General features: G+C 45.0%; 1 protein-coding gene across 1 annotated transcript in view; it reads right to left on the minus strand.

Annotated features, from left to right (window-relative positions):
- Positions 1-2,234: 2,234 nt before the first annotated feature.
- The window catches only part of FERMT1 (FERM domain containing kindlin 1), a 41,331-nt gene continuing 22,317 nt past the window's right edge, over positions 2,235-21,248 (minus strand). Inside the window, exons 8-15 of the mRNA XM_074989337.1 lie at positions 18,889-19,020; positions 18,681-18,730; positions 15,008-15,132; positions 14,054-14,160; positions 12,597-12,818; positions 7,464-7,588; positions 4,593-4,734; positions 2,235-3,233 (exon numbers count right to left, since the gene is read on the minus strand). Coding sequence (XP_074845438.1) covers positions 3,060-3,233; positions 4,593-4,734; positions 7,464-7,588; positions 12,597-12,818; positions 14,054-14,160; positions 15,008-15,132; positions 18,681-18,730; positions 18,889-19,020 — 1,077 coding nt within the window. The 3' untranslated portion in view covers positions 2,235-3,059. The remainder of the gene's footprint in view (positions 3,234-4,592; positions 4,735-7,463; positions 7,589-12,596; positions 12,819-14,053; positions 14,161-15,007; positions 15,133-18,680; positions 18,731-18,888; positions 19,021-21,248) is intronic.

Below are 21,248 nucleotides of genomic sequence, written 5' to 3' on the forward strand. Positions count from 1 at the left end.
TAAAAAGTAATATGAGCGACAGGCGACTGCGGTGGAGAGGAACAAGCAGGGGTAGGGTCTTCAGGGAAGGAGTTCCTGGGGGACAGCTTGTGCAAGAGTGGGTGCTCAGGGACAAGAGGCAGGGCCTTAGGCAGTGGCATGGCCAGAATTCAGGCACTGTAGCACCGCACTCTTTTGGAGTGTGGCTGCCCTTCCTGATCATGCCCCTTGACTGCTTGCATAACAAATCCTCTATTTGACCGATGCACCAGGCAGTGAACCAGGGGCGAACATACTAGCGTAAGCTGTAGCATCTTAGAACCAAAACACTCCCGCAAGGGAGTGTAACAGACTCAAATCCTGTATAGATTGGTGCCCTGAGGACCTTGAACACACTCAGGTGCAAGAATTCGAACCAAGGGGATATTCACCTGGCTCTAGGACAGCTTTTTTCTGGCTAAGCAAAGCTGATCTGTCCCCACCGCACCCGAAAGTCTGAGCCTGGCTACAAAGCATCTTAGCCCTGGGAAAACTTGGACAGACATACCAGAAACTCACAAACAGCCTCTCCTGCTGCTCCATTCGCTTCTGATGTGTGGTGTCCCCCAAAGCAGCACTGCACGAGGGGAACAGAGAAGCAAAGAACCTCTCTGATAGACATGAAAGCACAAGGTCACAGCCGGGCAGCCAGATACGGTTTGACATGACGTGAGAGTTCTGGGGCAAGCCCAAGATGGGGATTCACAAGCGAACCAGGGGCAGTGATGCCATTTTGAAAGATCCCCTGCTCTTCCACGGTCGAATGAGGAAGTAGAACGTTGGATCGCGTCCACAGTTGGGCAGGACTCTGAGACCTCCAAGCAGGGTTCCTTCTCATTTATGCCATCCATGGGCAGAATAAATGTTGTTCTGTGTGCCCAGGCATGAGCGGATGTGCACCGCCAGCAAAACACACGTTGCCCACTGTGGGCGCTCTGCTAATCCGCTGGGAAGCACGTGACTCTTTCCCGGGGGGGCTGCCCAAGTGCTCGGCTCACCTCTGCAGCGTAACTGCACCAACACACTTCGATGCACTAAGTTACTTGTTACCTGTGCTGCTTGCTGCAGTTTTAAATTAAGGCAAGGAAGAGTCCAGAACAGACAAGCCCTGGGTCTGTCAGGAACCAAGGCCCCACACGAGGCTGCTGTGCTGTCAGGAGCACCGGCTTTTGGACAACAGAAAAAGAATGGAGGCGTGGGCTGGGAGTGATAGGGTGGATGGTGCTTGTGGTAGCTGACAGGCAGCTTATTCAGCCGGGTAGGTGCAGAAAAAAAATATTGGCACTCTTCTGTGTTCCCTGACGAATAGGTTGCAGACGTGGTAGATGATACTCCATACAGGGGGATGGGACTCAAGCTAGCATAGAACAGGCGCTGGAAAATCTTGAGAGCAGGGTTCCCCAACCTGTGGGTTGCAAGCTCATTTGAAAAGGGTAGGGGCCTGGGCTGGGGGGCTTCGCAGGTGGCTCTTAAGAAGCCACTCACACTGAAGTGCTACTCAACTTCTTCACTGGCTTAACAGCCCTCAGGCAGTTAAACCAATTGATTAACCTGAGGACCATTTCGGCCTGGCAGGGCAGGGCACTGCTTGCCTGCGTGGGAAAAAGTTATAGGGCAGAGAGATAGGGAGTCAAAGGAGCAGTGCCCAGCTCAGGTGAGGTGGGTGGGGGACTGGGGTCGGAGGTTGGGAGGCTCAAGCCTGGGAGTGGGGCTGAGAGCTGATCAGGGCTCCGTGCCCCAGCCAGCTTCCAGCCTCTGCCAGAGGTTGGGGTTCCCCTGCCCACAGGCAGGGCTCCTGCGCCCCCAGCCGGGTTCCCATGGCTCTGTGCCCCAACTGGCTTCCAGCCACGAGGGTCAGGGATCCCCCCGCCGCCCCAGCCAGGGTTCCCAAAGGTGGTGCTTGCCAGTGTGAATGTGACTCCCCTAGCCTGAGTGTCAGCACGTTATGACTACACCTGAATTTACCTATTCCATGGCCGAACACTTTGCTGAGAGTTGAGCATTACAAGCCTGATCCAAAGCCTGCTGAAGTCAATGAGAGTCTCGCTATTAATTCCATGAACCTATCTGTCCACCAACGAGGGATTTTGTGTTGCAGTGGTTGTGAAGAGTATATCTTGAAACCTGGGTCCAAAGCATTCAGTATTACGGATTTTTGTACTAACGTTCCAACAGATAATTCAGGTTTCAAGTTAGATAATGGCATGCAATAACGTTGGTCCAGATTTTAATGCCACCTTTGTAAAATAGCAAGAAAGTATGTTTACAGGCTTTTCTAAAGTGTTAATAGAACTAGTCATTAAAACAAAGTGAACTAGTCTTTAAAACAATTTAAGCATCACGATTAAAACATCCCCCCAAAAGATTACTATCTGTGCTTAACTTTATTCAGAGTTGTCGTCTCTGACTTCATGCTTGTGAATAGCTCAGCAAAGGCAATCAGTGTTTGCAGGACTGCATCCTTCACTGATAATCAGGGTTTGATCATTCCAAGTGCAAGAAAGATCACAGAGTACTGAAAGGACCAGACTATGTACATGATAAGTAGTATTTTGTTCCAGCAATATAGATTTCAAATATATATATTTATACACCCTTAGCTCTATTCATCCTGAGATATTCTAGAAAATGGGAAAACCATGGCAGTTGCACAAGTATATAACAGAGAACAGAACATGTATCCCAATTGCCTCATATTTCCTTTTAGGATGCTAAAATAGGTCATCTAAGTTAAACAGGAAAGAACGGGAAATGTCCATCAACAATCAAGATAAAGTGAACCCTTGGTGGAATCTTCACGTAGCATGAAACCAATCAACCAGCCAACCAGAGAAGCCCTATTTCCCATGTTGATTGAGAGTCACCTCATTCCACCCTAGTGACTTCAGTTTCATATGCACCACACACATTCCCAGCTCGGACACAGGGTAAGGATGCTCCCTGTGTTACTCTGTCCATTACCAGAAGTAACAGCAAAGGGAAAAAACCTTGTATTTTTTCTGTCCCTTTTTTGCCAGTACAAACAAATACGTGGCTTCACCTCATTCCTGGCCTCCAGTTAATTTATGGAACAGATCTTCATCCAGTGTTTCATTTTGTTCTTTGGAACGTGTTGATAGGAAGATGTAGCCCCCGATGTATTCATGGACAATCTTGCAATCTGCACTCAGGCACGTGAAAGCGATGGACACATTCTGATCAAACTCAATGGCAACCTGAAAAGAAAAGGTACAGCAAAAAGCACATGAACTTTTAGAAGAGAGTCAGCCAAATAAACATTATCTGGACTATAAATACCAACATAAATAGATAGCAGATACTGCTAGTAACAGCAACGAAGGGTCCTGTGGCACCTTATAGAATAACAGAAAAGTTTTGAGCATGAGCTTTCGTTAGCACAGACTCACTTAACAGTGGTGTGGGAAGAGGATTCCTGGCCCTCTTGTGGTCAAATATCACTTCAGTATGTCTTCAGCTTGGCCAATAAGCCATTGTGCAGCTCACTCTAAATAAGAGTTTTCCCTTCTGCCTTATTTGTGTTTCCTCACCTTACTAATGTCCTATAGATTAGTATATCCATGATCCCATGTAAGTTAATTCCTTGTCATGGCCCTCTTGTGGTCAGTTATCTGCATATGTGTGATGGAGTGGGGGTATGTGTGAGAGTCAGGCTGGATATGTGTGTATGACAGGCAGAGCAGCTCACAGGGGCTAAGGATAAACCCCTGGGGCTGTAACCTAAGCTGGCAGGCAAGACCTCTGACCTGAACAAAGAGCAGGGAGGAGCCCAGCTGGGTTTGAACGGGAGGCGGCAGTTGGAAGCTGGGGGGAGGGGGAGCTGGAAGGCAGCCAGCCTGGCGAGGGGGGAAGCTGCACCCCAGATGGTGCACCCGTAGGGCTCCTCTCCCCAGGATGGGTTGGAATGGCCATCTCTGCCTGCTGTACTGACACCTCTGTGCTGAGCTGTGCCTCTGTTAACTAATAAACTTCCTGTTCTACCTGCTGAGTGAGAGTCACTCCTGCCTGCGGACGGTGTGCAGTGCTTGGGGACCCCTGAACCCATCACAATATGTTAACCCATGTTCCTGTGTTCGACTGGTGCCACTATGAACAAAATTCCCCCCTTACACTCTATTTTCAGCTCTCCAGTACCTGGGACTCATTACTCGGCCATTTATCTGTGCCTCTGGGCTCAAGCTTTATGCTAACGGATGTAGCTAATGTCTAGCAGGGTAGAGGCCTGTAGGTTCCCTGCAGAAAACAGTAACAGCTGACTATAATGAAAGCAAGGCAGTCGTTATAATAAAGGTAAGCTAGAAGAAAGACGGGCTTTCAAGCTTCAGAATGCTCTCTTACCCTAGAAAGCTTGTCTCCCCCTTCCCCAACAAAAGCTGGTCCAATAAAAGCCATTAACCCACCCATCCCCTCTCTCCAGTACAATACCAGTCAAACAAATGGATTATTTAATAAGCTACTGCCTCAGGCTAGATTTGGGGTTTAAAAATGCTCTGGTGAAAGCATCCGCAGGAGACTGGAGCGTAGGAAGGGGATATGAAGAGCTGTTCTGGTTTTACCTGACGTATTTCCCAGTTCACGTTCCACTGCTTCATACTGGAGAATCTCCATGTTGTGATCGGGTCCCCAGTGGCCGCATCTATCCTGATCAGCCGGTTATAGGAAACTCCTAGCAGATCATCTTTCTTGCTTCCTTTAAACCTGAGGGAAGGAGGTGGAGAAAAGCCGATTCATTCTGCAGCATGTTTCCCCCATGAGCTACCTCACCTGCTCCTTGCGCGAGTGTGGCCAAACACGGGAGGAGCCTTCCGCTGCCTTTGCACGGGTCAGTCCCAGGGCACAACAGGGAGTTCAAGCAACATGGGACATTGGAGCAGTAGTAGGCTGGAACCTGGGGAAGTCTGGCTCCTTCTCTGCTGCAGGGCGTGGGGCAAGGCAGGAATGTGACCCGGTAAAATATGGCAGTGGCTATGAAAATACAGCAGACGGCTGTACTCCTGTGAGAATGTGTATATATGCAGCTGCCCTCGTTTCAGGGAAATTGAGTACGAGTATATGAAAAATACTGGAAAAAGCTTGTTTAAAGCTACACGCAAGAGCGCTGACCTGCAAGCACAAAGATGGCTCGCACATCTTTATTATTACTTAAATTGTTCCTATTTATCTTGGGACAGCACACTGGCACCCCAATAATGGACCGGGACCTGACTGTATAAATATGGAACTAAGAAGCTGATATAGGGATGTAGTCCTTAACCCAGGGGACTGCTAGGAGTTGTAGGGTCCACACAAGTCACATGATGGGGAAAGTCCACTGACCAAGTATCATGTGACATCTGCAGGAGACAATAGAACGGAATGCTCCTGCATCACTCTGGAAGAGATGAGCATTTGAGGTAAGACCAAGGAAAACTGTTCCATGGGAACTTAGCAAAAGACCTCGGAGACAGCTAGGAGAAGCATTTGCTTCCACTCAAAGATGGAGAGGCCTCTCTAGGCTGTTGGAGGCGCTTTGTGTTACTTTGATTCTCTTCGGGAATCTCGTCTACGTTAACAAAGTTGGCCCTACAGGAAGGGGCTTGAACCAGACCAGGATCCATGTGCATGTAGACAGAGTGGGAGGGAGAGGGTTACACTGTGGCTGATGTATCTGCCTATCAGTTGGTAGGACGTCATTGCAAAATATGTTATCTGTGCTACAAAATCAAACATTGGTATCACGGTTGAGGACCTTTTGCAGAAATCTTATTGAAACATAGGATAAAGTGCAAGTGCATCTTACGTTATCTTTATACAGGACAGTGGCAAGAACTAAAGGATGGGCCTTGCGTGTGTGTGTGTGTGTTCTTTGCTCTTTAAATGTTGCTTGGGGAAAGGAAGTGTGAGTCAATGGTTTAAGTCCCACCCTCAGGTGCACATAGTATATTACACTGAAACCTCATGAAGACCCAGAACAGGGTAAGATGATTGCTGCCAGGCCACAGCTAAGAGCAGCATGGAACCTATTTGCCCAGGCCCAGCTTCCAGCTGAGATATGGAGGAGCTGACAGTTCATCATTTGAACGCACAGAGTACGGAATCAATTGCCAAAAGAGGCATGATGGTGAAAAGAAATGCAGCATTGCTTCTAGTGCTAATGGGAAAGAACAGGAACCAGGAAATGCAATGGAAAATTGAGAACATGGAGAAGGGAATGGTGCTTTTATGTGAATGGTAAGTCTGGTTTACTCCTAGAACTGGAAGAGATCGTGGCAGGACCAGGCACCATCATCTCTGACAGATATTTGTCTAACTTGCTCTTAAATATCTCCACTAAATTCACTAGCCACAATCTCCGTATGTAATTTATTTCAGTGCTTAACCACCCTGACAGTTAGGAAGTTTTTCCTTAAGTTCACACTAAACCTCCTGTGCTATAATTTAAGCCCTTTGTTTCTTGTCCTATCATCAGACTTTAAGGAGAATTTTTCTCCCTCCTCCTTGTAACACCCTTTTCGGTACTCGAAAGCTGCTCTCAGCCTTTCCATTTCCAGACTAAGCAACTCAGTTCTTTCCGTTTTCCCTCAGAGATCACGTTTTCTAGACTTTTAATCATTTTTGTTGCTCTTCTCTGGACTTTCTCAAATTTGTCCACATCTTTCCTGAAATGTGGTGCCCAGACCTGGACACAATACTCCACTTGATGCCTTATCAGTGCAAAGTAGAGTGGAAGAATTACTTCTCAAGTCCTGCTCACAATATTCCTGTTAATTCATCCCAGAATCACGTTTGCTGGGGTTTTTTTTTTCTTTGCAACAGTGTCCCACTGTTGACTCACATTTAGCTTGTGGCACACCCCTAGACAGCGACTTCCTATTTTGTATGTGTGCAATTGATTGTTGCTCCCGAAGTGAAGTACTTATTGAATTTCATCTGATTTACCTCAGACCATTTCTCCGCTTTGTCCAGACCATTTTGAATTATAACCCTATCTTCCAAAGCAATTGCAACTCCTTGCAGCTTGGTACTCTCCACTAACTTTATAAGCGCACTCTCTATGCCATTATCTAAGTCGTTGATGAAGATATTGAACAGAACTGGTCCCAAAACTTACCCCTTGGGAACCTCTATTGGTGCCTTGCTTTGGTCAAAACTTACCATGGATTGTAGCATGCCAAACACGAACGAGCATGATGGGACTTCTAAGGCATACTGCCTAATAATACTTCTATTACTATTTATTATTTGTATTAGGAGCCCTAATCCTAGGCCAGAACCCCATTGTGCTTGGTGATGTACACACCCGAAACAAAGCTGGTCCTAAAACAACATGCAAGTTTCCAGAATGCAAAATGCCCTTAAAAAAAAAGTGTAAGACCTAGAACTGGGATTCCAGAGAGTCTCTGAAAATCACTGACCAGGAAAAGAGGAGGGCAGTCTGACATTGTTACCTGACAACGTAGTATGTTAAACCAAACTCCGGGAGGGATTGCCAGGCCTGGATAAAGCGCAGTTTGGCTTCCACTAGTGGCATATGGGCCACATTTTGGTGAGCTTCCAGAATGCGGGCAGCCAACTGCGAGAGACAAGGAGAGAAGTGGATTTCAGCAGGTCAGTGACAGGTGTGCAAATATTTCCTTGGTTTTCCTTAAATAAAATAGCCCCCCAGATGCAAACAGCTCAGCATGAAGTAGTCACTGCTCTTAATAAAGAAGTGGCTGTATTCACTCCAGGACAGTTCCTGACGGTGGCTTTTTTCGGCTCAGCGCAGCTCTGGAGAGACAGGGACATTAAGACAGCTGCCTAATCTTCATTCTTTGCTGTATGGGCCCTGGTTCCAGCATAAAGCAGAGTAACTAGGGTGACCATATCTCCCTTGACCCCATATGGGACGGAGAGGGGAGGTGCTTCCCCTCCCCCAAGCCTTGGATGTGGGGAAAGGAGCTAACCTGCTGGCTCCCTCTGTTGTGGAGAGCACAGACTGACCTACAGTACGTGCTCTCCGGCAGGCAGCTGCGCCTGCACAGCAAATACAGGACAATTAGTTCCTTTTATAAGATAATTTGGGATGCCTTTTTGGCATCCCAAATATGGGACCATCCCACTGAAAACAGGACCGATGGTCACCCTACCTCAGAGTAACCTCAGGGTTGCTCTACTATATGTTTGCTGCCCACCTCTCCTAAGGGATATTCCACCGCTGCAGATGACTGGGATACTACAAGGCCCTGGCCAAAGAACCCTGCCTCCTGGCCATGCCCCCTGCACTGGAAGCCAGGCCTTGGGTGGCAGAAGTGGTGGCTGTTGGTACTTTACGGTTCCTCTTGGCACGCAGGGTCCTTGTGAAGCCAGACTGGCTGGACGGAAGTGCCCTGCCTGGCTGGATTGGAGCAGAGCAGCTGGTGTGTGCAGGGGGAATCCGGCCCTGTGGAGTGTTTGCCAAACAAGCAACAGTCCAGGAAGAGCTTTCAGCTTCTCAGCGGCACACTCAGTACAATATGGCACTCCAATCCCGGCTAGCCCAGAGCGATGGCTCGTTATGCCATCCAGCGCTGCCTCAGGCCAGTGATTCTCTGACTGGCTTATTTCTGGCTCTGATCCTACTAGGGATGTAAATTCCCCTTTAGCTGGGGTTAAAGGTTAAGATTAACTGGTTAATTGATTAAACAGGGGGAGGGAAGCCCAGTGGGGGCTGGTCCAGCCCAGGTGAAGTGCTTCTATGGCTAGACTGGAAAGACCCCACCCACAGGGCTGCTCTGGCCAGGCAAGAGAGCCCCTCCTGCAGCATCCTGGGGCGGCTGTGGACCAAGTCTGCTCTGGCCGGGCTGGAGTGCCCCTGCCTGAAGCACTCCCGGGCTGGGCCCACTGCAGACAAGAATGCTCTGGCTGCCCTAGAATGCTGCCCGGACACCTCCCACCTGTGGCGGGCCTTTGGGGCTGTAACAGCCCGCTGCCCAAACCGGGCAAGGGACTGCTTCAGCTCCCACAGGTTAACCATAACTGGAAAGCCTCATCTGTTTAGGGTGAGACTTACCAGTTAAACTTTACCATCTCTAGAGCCTACATCCTTGCTTGGGCCTGGTGCACTTCCCTGTTCCAGCTCTGTGCTGGGTCCGTCCACTGGTGCCAGCCTGCCATGGCCCTCGTGACGCAGGAGCTCGTGGCATGGAACAGAACTGCTGTGCACAGAGTCACGCCTGAGCAGTCCTGGTAAATACGCTGCCAAGGAGCCTGGCAGAGTGCTGGAGGAATGGACCCAGCTCACTTATGGGGTGGGCAGATCATATTTAAAGCCTGATCAGCGAGAGGGGCAAACAAAAGAAGCGGGTTCCTTTATGACATGGGCTTGTTGCTACAATTGGCACTCATTCTTGCTCACCGCAATCATGGCACTTACCAAGCACCAGGGCCTCATTCGCACAATCTAGTGACAAACATAAGAACATAAGAACGGCCATACTGGGTCAGACCAAAGGTCCATCCAGCCCAGTATCCTGTCTGCCGACAGTGGCCAGTGCCAGGTGCCCCAGAGGAGGTGAACCGAAGACAATGATCAAGTGATTTGTCTCCTGCCATCTGTCTCCAGCCTTTGACTAAAGGCTAGGGGCACCATACTTTACCCTGGGCTAATAGCCATTTATGGACCTAACCTCCAAAAATTTATCAAGCTCTATTTTAAACTCTGTTAGAGTGCTGGCCTTCACAGCCTCCTCCGGCAAGGAGTTCCACAGGTTGACTGTGCGCTGTGTGAAGAAAAATTTTCTTTTATTAGTTTTGAACCTACTACCCATTAATTTCATCTGGTGTCCTCTAGCTCTTATATTATGGGAACAAGTAAATAACTTCAATATTCACTTTCTCCACACCATTCATGATTTTATATACCTCTATCGTATCGCCCCTCAATCTCCTCTTTTCTAGACTGAAAAGTCCCAGTCTCTCTGGCCTCTCCTCATATGGGACCCTTTCCAAACCCTTAATCATTTTAGTTGCCCTTTTCTGAACTTTTTCCAACACTTTTTTGAGGTGAGGAGACCACATCTGCACGCAGTACTCAAGATGTGGGCGTACCATACTTTTATATAGGGGAAGTATGATATTCTCAGTCTTATTTTCTATCCCTTTTTTAATAATTCCTAACATCCTATTTGCTTCACTGACTGCCGCTGCACACTGTGTGGATGTTTTCAGAGAACTATCCACTATAATTCCAAGATCCCTTTCCTGATCTGTTGTATCTAAATTTGCCCCCACCACATTGTATGTGTAATTGGGGTTATTTTTCCCAATCTGCATTACCTTACACTTACCCACATTAAATTTCATATGCCATTTTTCTGCCCAATCACTCAGTTTGCTGAGATCTTTTTGAAGTTCTTCACAATCTACTTTGGTTTTGACTATCCTGAACAGCTTGGTATCATCTGCAAACTTTGCCACCTCACTGCTTACCCCTTTCTCTAGATCATTGATGAACAAGTTGAACAGGATTGGTCCCAGGACTGACCCTCGGGGAACACCACTAGTTACCCCGCTCCATTGTCAAAATTTACCATTTATTCCAACCCTTTGTTTCCTGTCTTTTAACCAGTTTCCAATCCATGAAAGAATCTTTCCTCCTGTCCCACGACCACCTAATTTACATAAGAGCCTTTGGTGAGGGACCTTGTCAAAGGCTTTCTGGAAATCTAAGTATATTATGTCCACTGGATGCATGTTTGTTAACCCCTTCAAAGAACTCTAACAGATTAGTAAGACACGACTTCCCTTTACAGAAACCATGCTGACTTTTGCCCAACAAATCATGTTCTTCTACATGTCTGACAATTTTATTCTTTACTATTGTTTCTACTAATTTGCCCGGTACTGACGTTAGACTTACCGGTCTGTAATTGCCAGGGTCTCGTCTAGAGCCCTTTTTAAATATTGGCGTTATATTAGCTGTCTTCCAGTCATTGGGTACCGAAGCTGATTTAAGAGATAGGTTACAAACCACCATTAATAGCTCTGCAATTTCACATTTGAGTTCTTTCAGAACCCTTGGGTGAATGCCATCTGGTCCTGGAGACTTGTTACTGTTTAGCTTATCAATTAGTTCCAAAATCTCTTCTACTGACACTTCAATCTGGGACAGTTCCTCAGATTTGTCACCTACAAAGGAAGGCTCAGATTTGGGAACCTCTGTAATATCCTCAGCTGTGAAGACTGAAGCAAAGAAATCATTTAGTTTCTCTGCAATGACATCGTCTTCCTTGATTGCTCCTTTTATATCTCTATCGTCCAGGGGTCCCACTGCTTTTTTAGTGGGCTTCCTGCTTCTAATGTACTTAAAAAACATTTTACTATTGTTTTTTGAATTTATGGCTAACTGTTCCTCAAAATCTTTTTTGGCTTTTCTTATTACATTTTCACACTTAATTTGGCAGTGTTTATGTTCCCTTCTAGCACAAGTATATCCATGCAAACAAAGGTGCCTTTTGCCAGGGAGCAGCTTTCCCAAGCTCACTACTGATCCAATGCCAGAGTGAGGATTAGAGAGCCTGCAAAGCCTGGAGCAGGGGGTCCCTGAGCCCTATAAAGGAGCAAACTCTATGGTTAGGCTCACATTGCAGGTTGCCCAGTGAGCTGGCTTGGAAAGGAGCCTGCATGTAAATGCTGGAAGGAATGGGCTGACTTGATTCGCTACAAGCACCAATTCATTACTCAACAACTGTTACTTGATCAATTCAGCACCCACTCAGGGACAAACCGGTACACCTGGGGGCAGAGCTGCCTGGCCAACTTCTTTCAGTCTTCACAAATATTTTGAGGTTGCACAATTTCTCCTGTCTTGCAACAGGATGAGCCTTAGTCCCTTTTCTTAAAAAAAATGGGAACAGGGGAGATCAACCCTGCAGCTTAGAATAGCCAAGAGTTTCCAAACTTTGGTCTGACTCAGGCCAAGCACAGCCTTCTGCCTGGGCCTCCCACATCCCACAGGAGTGCCTTAAGCACTGGACTATAGGCTTTTCTGGGAGGTGGTGTCTGCCAGTTTGTACCAACATATTTTCTCCTTCCCCACTCCACCCCAACCTATGAAACCTTCTCACCAAACAGACCCTTTCCTGCAAACTTTTCTGATTTCAGGGAATTGTCATTTTCCAACAAAAAAACAGTTCTGCTAAAAAAATTTCCCAACCAGTTCTGCTACGGGGGCAGGGCGTCATGGAAGGTTCTTGGTTTCTCCTCCTCTTCCAGTCTACAGGGATGCTGGAGGACTATGTCTCAGGTAGAGACAACCCCTTCCCTACTACATCTTTCTGGGGTACCAGCTCCAAGAAGAGGAGGTACCACTGGCTTTGGGTTGCAGATGGGTGGATGCAGGGGGTTTCCCGTTGAGAGGATGTCTCTGAGCTTGTTTTAAAGAGGCAGGCCTCTCATTAAACACCAAGGAGGAAAATTATTGTTGTGGGCAAGAATCCCCCAAGAGGTTTCCAAGCAACTTTCTGAGCCAGTCCTACTCTGTGCTAAACACCACAGTGCATCAGAAGCCTGTTTTCTCTCCTTTGCTGGACCCAGCCTAACCCCGATGCCGCTAGCCATACCTGCTTGGACTTGTATTTTTTGGCATAGCGTAGTGAGACAAAACATTCTGGTTTCATGTCCATGCTCTCTGGATCAGAGACTGTCTGTGGAAATGCCGTCCGGTTCTTCAACCTCAGGAACGAAAGGATGTTACGCACCTCGGGCCGGTAAGAGCTGTCCGCCATTGTTTTGCCTTTTGCAGCTAAGACGCAAGCAGCCATCCAGCAGGCATACTGATTTTCCTGTGAGACAAGCCCAAGCATTTGAAATCACTTGTCAAATTCTTGCTCTCAAGCAGTTCTTCGTGGTTATTCAACACCCAAATTAAAGCTGCATTAGTTTAATTTGGATCCATGACCATGTATCAATGCTGCTCTTGATTGGGTGAGTAACTCAGAACCAGCTTCCCAAGACATGAATACCTTTGTGAGCACCCAAGCTGCTTCCCTGGGATATTCTGGGATGTTTATTTGAAATCAGCTGTTTGTTAATATTCCTGCTTGGTAGGATATTCACAGGGGGCCTGAGACTAAGAAATGATTAGCATCTGTAGCTTCTGTTGACTTCATTTGCAACTGTATGTGCTCAGTATATCTGACTCAAGGGTATAAACAGAGCAGAAGCAAATGCAATATTTTATCCAAGAAAATATATGTAGAAAACCATGTGATAAAGTCTCCTAGCTCCAGCAATTTATAGTGAGCCTAGCAAGTAAAATAAAATGCTTTGGAATAGACCACAGGGGACAAGTCTGGACACAGAGCTCGGGCAGAGCGATAGCTTGGTGGTTTGAGCATTGGCCCGCTAAACCCAGGGTTGTGAGCTCACTCCTTGAGGGGGCCATTAGGGATCTGGAGGAAGGGGTGGGGGTAGGAAAAAAGAGAGGATGGTGCTTGGTCCTGCCAAGAGGGCAGGGGACTGGAGTCACTGACCTCCCAAGGTCCCTTCCAGCTCTATGAGGTATGTATCTCTGTATTTTTTTTTTAAATTCCATTGAACCATTGAAAATTTTCACAAAGAACCTTCATTTGGGATGCCTTAAGGACACATTTTAATAAAATAAAAATCATAAAAAAGTGTTTAGGCCTTCGGGCATGCATGTGTGTTGTCCATTTGGAAACTATCTTCTTCGCCTCTTGTTTTCCCAGTGGGGAAAAAGTCACTGGACATTTCAAACCAAAACGTGTTCATTTATTTAGAAATTTTTCACCAGGAGCTTATTTCTTTCAAATGGCTCAGCATGTGAATAAATAAGCAAACTCTGTTTCCCTTTTACTTTATTCCCCTACTTGTTCACACATTATTGCCTGCTTTGTTCACTTGTGGCCTCCTGTGTGACACAGACTGTGAGATCTCTGGGGCATCTTTACTTAGCTGTCCAGGGTCTATCACAGGAGCTGTTCTGGGGCCTGCCTTCCTTGGAAGTGCTATGAGAAACATCCAGAATGAAGAATGTGCCTTTCGTCTCCTTACTCACATTATCACATCTCAAATACACGTCATTCATGCCGTCAGCCACAGGAATTAGTAATTTAATTCCAAATTTTCTCCCTGCTACATTTACATCAGGTACAACTTCACATCCTGAGGGATGAAAAGAAATGGAGAATATATGTAATTAGTTATCACATCTCTAATGTTAACTATTCTAGCTGGGGAAAGGCTGTGTTTGATGGATGCTTTTGATATAAGTGGCCAAGACTTTCAAACGTCTACCCAAAGCAAGGCAATTAAATGACTGGTGTGATTTACAGGAGGGCAGAGCACCTGTAGCTCTAAGAACATGCTCTTTGATTTGAATCACAAGAGCATGACCAGTGAGTTATAAAAGATGTTTGCAATTGTCTACATACATCTGAGCAGTGGCTGAATGTAACATTTTAACGGAAACATGTTACATGGCATAGAAGCTTTTGGAAAATTTACTCTAAGTAACTTAGGGAGCTAAGTTTTGTTTTCAAAGGGAGCTTAGGTTCATTTTCAAAAGTGACTAGTTTTGAAAAGGGGTCTTTAGCACTTTCTGGAATTTTACCCCAAATCCTCCATTAGCAGTTTACTTTTTCCAAGGATGGGGTGAGAAGTTACCTTAGCATACAACATAAATATTTGGAAACCGAAGTATTGCACACAGAGGGTCTGTTCTTCATGGCTTTAAGGTCTCTAAACTTCCACTAAGTTCAGCGGCCTTTAGCACCCTGCAAGAAAGGCCAAATAATCTAAAAGGAGGCATTCCTCACCTAATGGTCAGCTGGGCCTCTTTCTGTAGGCAAAGCCTGTACGGTCAGGCCCCATATAGGCCAATATCTGTAGGAAAAAGCTGTAGGATAAAGTGCTACCATATTTATTTTTTTTTTTACTAAGTTCTCAATTAATTCTTCTTTACTATGAATGAAACAGAGTAAATACAGTAAAGGAAAAACAAACTTCCTACCTTTTAGGTTTAGCCTCTCAATGGGCTCTCCGTTCCCAGAGTCCTTGTTTTTAAAATACGATATTGAAGTGTCTTTAAAGACAAACCAATACTGCTTGAAGGCTTTTAGCATTAGCTTCTTGGGCCTGCAATTAAGGAGGACATGAATCAGATTTATGGCATATATTAAAACATAGAAATCACTGGAGCATGGACTGTTCTCAAAAACACCAGTACAGAGCCATTCATTCAGTGACTTGAGAGGAATTACCCATGGTTTGCAGCCTGGTAAATGAGAGACGGTTCAATCCCCATTGTCCGGAAGAAATTCCAAGTTACCCTGAAGTTCAGGTATTTTTATACCGAGAATGTTGATTAAATGGCCACCTCTTAAGTTTTACATTAATAATCATACTCTTCTAAGAAGTCTAAATGAGGTTTTACTGAAAAATATGTTATTGCTAATATAACATATGCATTAATTTTGATGCCTCATCATGGTTTCTGAGGTCCGTCTAAAGGTTGCATCAGTTTGACTATATTGATCTATAAATATGACCTCGGGGGACAGGGACTGTCTTGTTTGGCATTTGCAGTGCCTAGCACAATGGAGTCCCTGGTCTTTAATTTGACCTCCTATGCACTACACTAATACGGAGAATAAAAATTTTAAATCCGTCTAGTTAAACTGTGGTGACCCCTGCATGGGCACACACTTATATTGGTTTCACTTAGCTTTAATCAGTTTCGTTTAATTCAGTACTTTGTCAGTGCAAGCTAAAAGTCTTAAGCCAGTCTAAATACATCTGCATTAAAGAGATGTTGCAATTGTTTAATTAACTGACATTTTCTCCAGGACTAGCCACAACTGGGTCTGACTTTGTCAACAGAACACTTTAAGTGTGGACACTCCCTGACTTATGTTGACAGAAGGCCCCTTCTGTCGACAAAAATATCTAGTGTAGACCCAGCCTTTGAGGGATAACTCTGTTGAGGCAAAAGCACAGTTCTGTCGAGACTGTGGACAGAAGGCTTTATGAGTGTAGAGGCTCCCTGAGTTCTGTCGACAGAAGGCCCCTTCTGTTGACAAAACTCTCCAGTGTAGAGACAGCCTTAGGGGTAAATTACATCTAAATAACAGCACAGAACACTAATGAAGGGTCCTGTGGCACCTTATAGACTAACAGAAAAGTTTTGAGCATGAGCTTTCGTGAGCACAGACACTTCATCAGATGAAGTGAGTCTGTGCTCACGAAAGCTCATGCTCAAAACTTTTCTGTTAGTCTATAAGGTGCCACAGGACCCTTCGTTGCTGTTACAGATCCAGACTAACACGGCTACCCCTCCGGTACAGCACAGAACACTGAGAGCCAGGACTCGTGGCTGGAAGCAAACTTCAGGGGACCATGGGAAACTTGGTCTCACCCATGATAAGTGGACATCTGGCTAACTAAAATCACACCAGATTATAGATGTTGCCAGATGAGAAAGTTCCAGATTAGAGAGGTTCAACCTGTAATAATTTGGACAGAAAATTTTCAGCCTCTCCTACTTATTACTCATTTAAAAAAAAAAAAAAAAGACTTTTGTGCTTCTCTGAACTGCCTTTGGTTTATTGTGTAAATTACAGCATTCTTCATGGTTAAAAGTAACCACTTGAAGGCTGTCTGAAGAAAACTGCTCTGTTGGGGGAGGAGGAAAAACAAACAATCCATTACTAAAACTAAGGAACTGACAAAACTTAAAAGGGTTGAGTTGCTTTCATCTTAACACACCTTGGAAGCGTCATGACTTTTGAACTGATTTCTTTGTTGCAAATGACCTGGCAACTTTCATGTGCAAATATGACAGTTACATACTGCAGGTTTATCTGGGCCATTTAGTAACTGAGGTTAGTGCTATGTGATTTGTCAAGAGAAAGAAACAGATAAATACTCCCACAATAGAAGGCTTTGTCCCTCTAAAAGCCAGGTTCATTTTGAAACAAAAGATATGGTCTTATAGTCGCTGTGATGCAGCAATTCAGTACAATGTTCTATTCATCACCATCAGTAATGGGATGTTGGACCTGTACTTTCTGGATGGTTTCTTATGCAGGTTATATGTTATTAAGCTGGTCAGAATTCAGATTTTTAAAATAATTTTAATGCTTTTTTTGCAATCTTTTTTTCATTTTAAATCATCTTAAATGTTCACTATCAGAGTTCAGATGATAGGGACATCAGTCACTTAATGCCAATAGATGTTGAGATTTTAAAAGTTATGTTTTGCCACCATTAGCACAAATTGTCCACATTACATGTCAAAATAGACAAAACAGCCATAATTCAAACTCTAATCAGGTTCTCAAGTAGCATTTTTCTTACCTTGCCTACCTGAAAATGTTTATAATCATCAGTAGGAATAATTTTTCATCTGTTTGTGCGTGTATGGTGAAATCAATCTTTACCAATAAAAATCGAATCCTTCGAATGCTAGCTATTAGAAACCTGATTCACCACAGCATTACTCCTATTTCAAACTGATACAACTCCATGGCTGTGTCTACACTAGCCCCCGCCTCTTTCAAACGGGGTATGCTAATGAGATACTTAGGGATATGCTAATGAGGAGCTGCAATGAATATGCAGTGCCTCATTAGCATAATGGCAACCACGGCACTTCGAAAGTGCCACTTTCGATTGCGTGCAGCTCGTCTACATGCGGTCCTTTTCGAAAGCACCTGCACACTTCGAAATCCCCTTATAGGAATAAGGGGATTTCAAAGTATGAGGGGTCCTTTCAAAAAGGACTCTGTGTAGACAAGTCGCGCAGGATCCAAAGTGGCACTTTCGAAGTGCTGCAGGTGCCATTATGCTAATGAGGTGCTGCATGTTCACTGCAATGCTTTATTAGCATATCTCAAAGGGTGTTGTTAGCATCCCCCTTTTTAAAGGCAGGGACTAGTGTAGACATAGCCCATTTGAAATAATTCAAATCTGTCCCCCCACTGGGGTTGCTATTTCTAATCAGATGTAAAATGTAAGTATGCACTGTTAAAAATATTAGACTAATATAAAAGATATTGAACGGGATTTCTGATCCTAAGTTTTCAATTTTTGGTTGGCAAAATACAAATTTTACATTTGAAAAATAAAGCAATTTTTTAAAATAACTGATTTAAAAAAAGCCAGCTTTTTGTCAAAAAAAAGTTTTGATGGAAATTTTTAACTAACTCTGTTAGGTATTCAGTATCAGATGGGAAGCTGTGTTAGTCTGTATCCGAAAAAACTACAAGAAGCCCTGTGGCATCTTATAGACTAACAGATATTTTGGAGCATAAGCTTTCGTGGGCAAACACGAAGCTTATATTCCAAAATATCTGTTATTCTATAGGGTGCCCCAGGACTTCTCATTGTTTCTGTTACGTATGAAGGGCCAGCTCTTCAATAGATGCAAATCTGTATAACTACAATAATGGCAATGGAGGTGCAGCAATTTACACCAGATGAAGAGCTGGAAAAAAATCATTTTAAAGTGAAGCAAAAAAGGATATTATGTCATAGTACTTAGTCATGTAATTTATTATATTAGATATCTTCATTTTTCATTGCTATCCTCAAAATCACTAGTGTTTGATTTAAAGGCAGAAAAACTGAAAGAATCTTCACATGCACAGCTTTTTTTTTTTTTTCATATTTCTATATTTACTCACCGAAACAGCCTGAGATTATCTGCAAGTTTCGGAATGTCTGTAATGTCCTCCTAAGGATAATCAAGGATAATTTTATTACAACACATTTCCTTAACAGCTGTCACTCAGTTCAGGCTCTGCTCTCTTACCAAACTTCTCAGGATATACAGCTAAAGTTTTTGATTCAGTGACTTCACTGGGAGCTGGCTCAGGGCCCCAAATGACATACCAAAATGTTTTCCATTTTTCCACCTTCCAGAGTCACTTCCAGGTTGGAAAGTGCTGCCTCCACTTCATCTACTTCAGATTCGTGGCTGAAGTCTTGTGCTGCTGATGATAACGATAACTTGCTAACGTGATACTGTAATAAAACAGAGTTGGAGTGAAAGGGCTAGTTTATTTCAAACATACTTTAAGTATCATCAGTGACCTGTAACTGGGGTGACCGTATTTCCCTATGTGAAACATGGGACATCTGGTAAAACTGCTTGGAGTTAAACGAGTTCAATGGCAATCAATTAGAACTATGCACTACAAACATTCAATATAATATTAAATTGACTGCACCTCTATTTAAAAGATATACTGCATTATTATAACAAAAATAGGCAAAAATTAAAACTATACACCTACAATTAAGTGGTTATTGCTCTATAGAAGTGCCTGCCTTGGCCTCATTTTGCTGTCCTCCAGAGTGTGGGCAGGTAGTGAGAGAGAGAGGTGCAGGAGTCAGGGATAAGGGGTAGGAGTCTGGAGCGGAGCCTGGGAGCAGGGAGAAGCCCTGGGGCTTGGTTGGGGAACAAAGTAAACCATTTGATATTTTTGAAGCAGTATAAAAGGAGAATGAAACCTATAGGATAATTTAACACCCTCCCCCAGCCCCTTCAATTTCAGTTTCAGTGGAGTCAGTGAATTTACAACAGATAAATTATGGTGCCTGTTTGTTACCTAGTTACTGCATTTGGGTCACCCTTTCCTCCCCCACTCTGCAGTCACGGCTTAGCTATCTCCCCCATTCCCTAGGGCAGGGCCAGATTAAGATAAGGGCTGAAGCCTAATGGTTCAAATACCAACCCCCACCAAACAAATGCTGAAACGTGAATTAAATAATTTATCTGGAAATCGATCTCTAATTGAAAAGTCAAACAAATGAACAGGATCTATGGTAAAGTTCTTCCAGTTTTTAATTTACCGTGCATCAATTAGTGAAGTAACACAGGATATTTTTAAAAAAATATTGATCACTTTTCAGACAGTTACAAAACTCAAAAAGAATTGGGTTGTAAAAAGAATTCTCTCTCTTCTAAATCATTACCACCTGTGCAAAGTGAGGCAACCAAACTCCCTACCCCACACTATTTCTCCCATCACATCACCTTTTTCCACTTCCTCTTGGAGGGTGGGGTGCTATGGCACTGGTCTTTGAGTAGAAGACACAGGCAGAAAGAATGGAGCAGGGGGTTAGCATCCCCAAAGTGGGGTGGGTTCCACCTGCTACACCTGCCTGAGCAATTTAAAGGGGACTGGGGCTCCCAGATCCTTTTAAATTGCCTGGGATCCTGGGCACTTCCTCCTTTTGTCCCCCATCCATTAGTGGGCCAGGCTGATCCCCCTCCCACTCCAAACCCCTGGACCCCAGCCTGGAGCCCCCTCCTGCTGCACCCTAAGCCCTTCATCCCAGGCTCTACCTCAGAGCAAGCACTCCTACAGAATCTAATAGCCCTGGCCTCCAGGAGAGTTAATGCCACCCTGCCAGCCCTCCTCCATGATTCGCTTTCTTTATGTCCTTCTTCCTCCCTCTGCTCCCTCCCGAGCCCTGTCCCCAACCCTTCATGGAATTCCTCCAAATCCAGGATCCCCCACCTAACCCCGGGCCTGGATCAAGCTGCCCTTTACTCCAGACACTTGCTTGGTTGCTCCTGCCTGTGGGCTACCAACCTAAGTGAAACCCTGCAGCAGATGTCCCTCCCTTCCCTGACACAGGGCCCTCACCTCCCTACCCCAATCCTATTACCTGCCAGCAGTGTCTGGCTGGGGGGAGGATATCTGAGACACAGCCTCCTCTGGCTTTCTCAGGCAGTGTGAGCGAAGAGTGCACAGCAGCCAGACCCCCTCGCCCTTCCTCCACTCCCCTCTCATTGACCCAGGGGCTGCTGGCAACAGCGTGTTCAAAAATCTGTTTAAAGAGCCCACCCACTTCCTCCAGCCTCTCCAGTTAGCTCTTTAAACAGAAGGCCCCTGCAGCATAAGGAGCTGTCTCTTTAAAATTCAGGTTCCTGCTTTGCAACATACAGGACAATTAGCCTATTTTTTAAAAAAAAAAAAAGCTGGGACACTCTCCTGGGAGGTAAAAAAGGGACAGTCCTAGCTAAAATGGGATGGATGGTCACCCTGCCTGTAATCAAAGACTCTGAAAAAGCATGCAATGGAGTTTCTAAGAGTGGGTCCACCCGGTTTGGTATTAGGGAGGGAATTCCCACTGACTTTAAACAACAGGGAAAGCACAACAGCATTTCTCATTTGTCGCCAAAAGGGTAGGCAGCACAATCGTATTTCTCATGCATTTCGCACTTAGCTAATTCTACATTC

This window comes from Carettochelys insculpta, chromosome 3 (assembly GCF_033958435.1).
Source record: "Carettochelys insculpta isolate YL-2023 chromosome 3, ASM3395843v1, whole genome shotgun sequence".
In the NCBI taxonomy this organism is placed as follows: Eukaryota; Metazoa; Chordata; order Testudines; family Carettochelyidae; genus Carettochelys; species Carettochelys insculpta.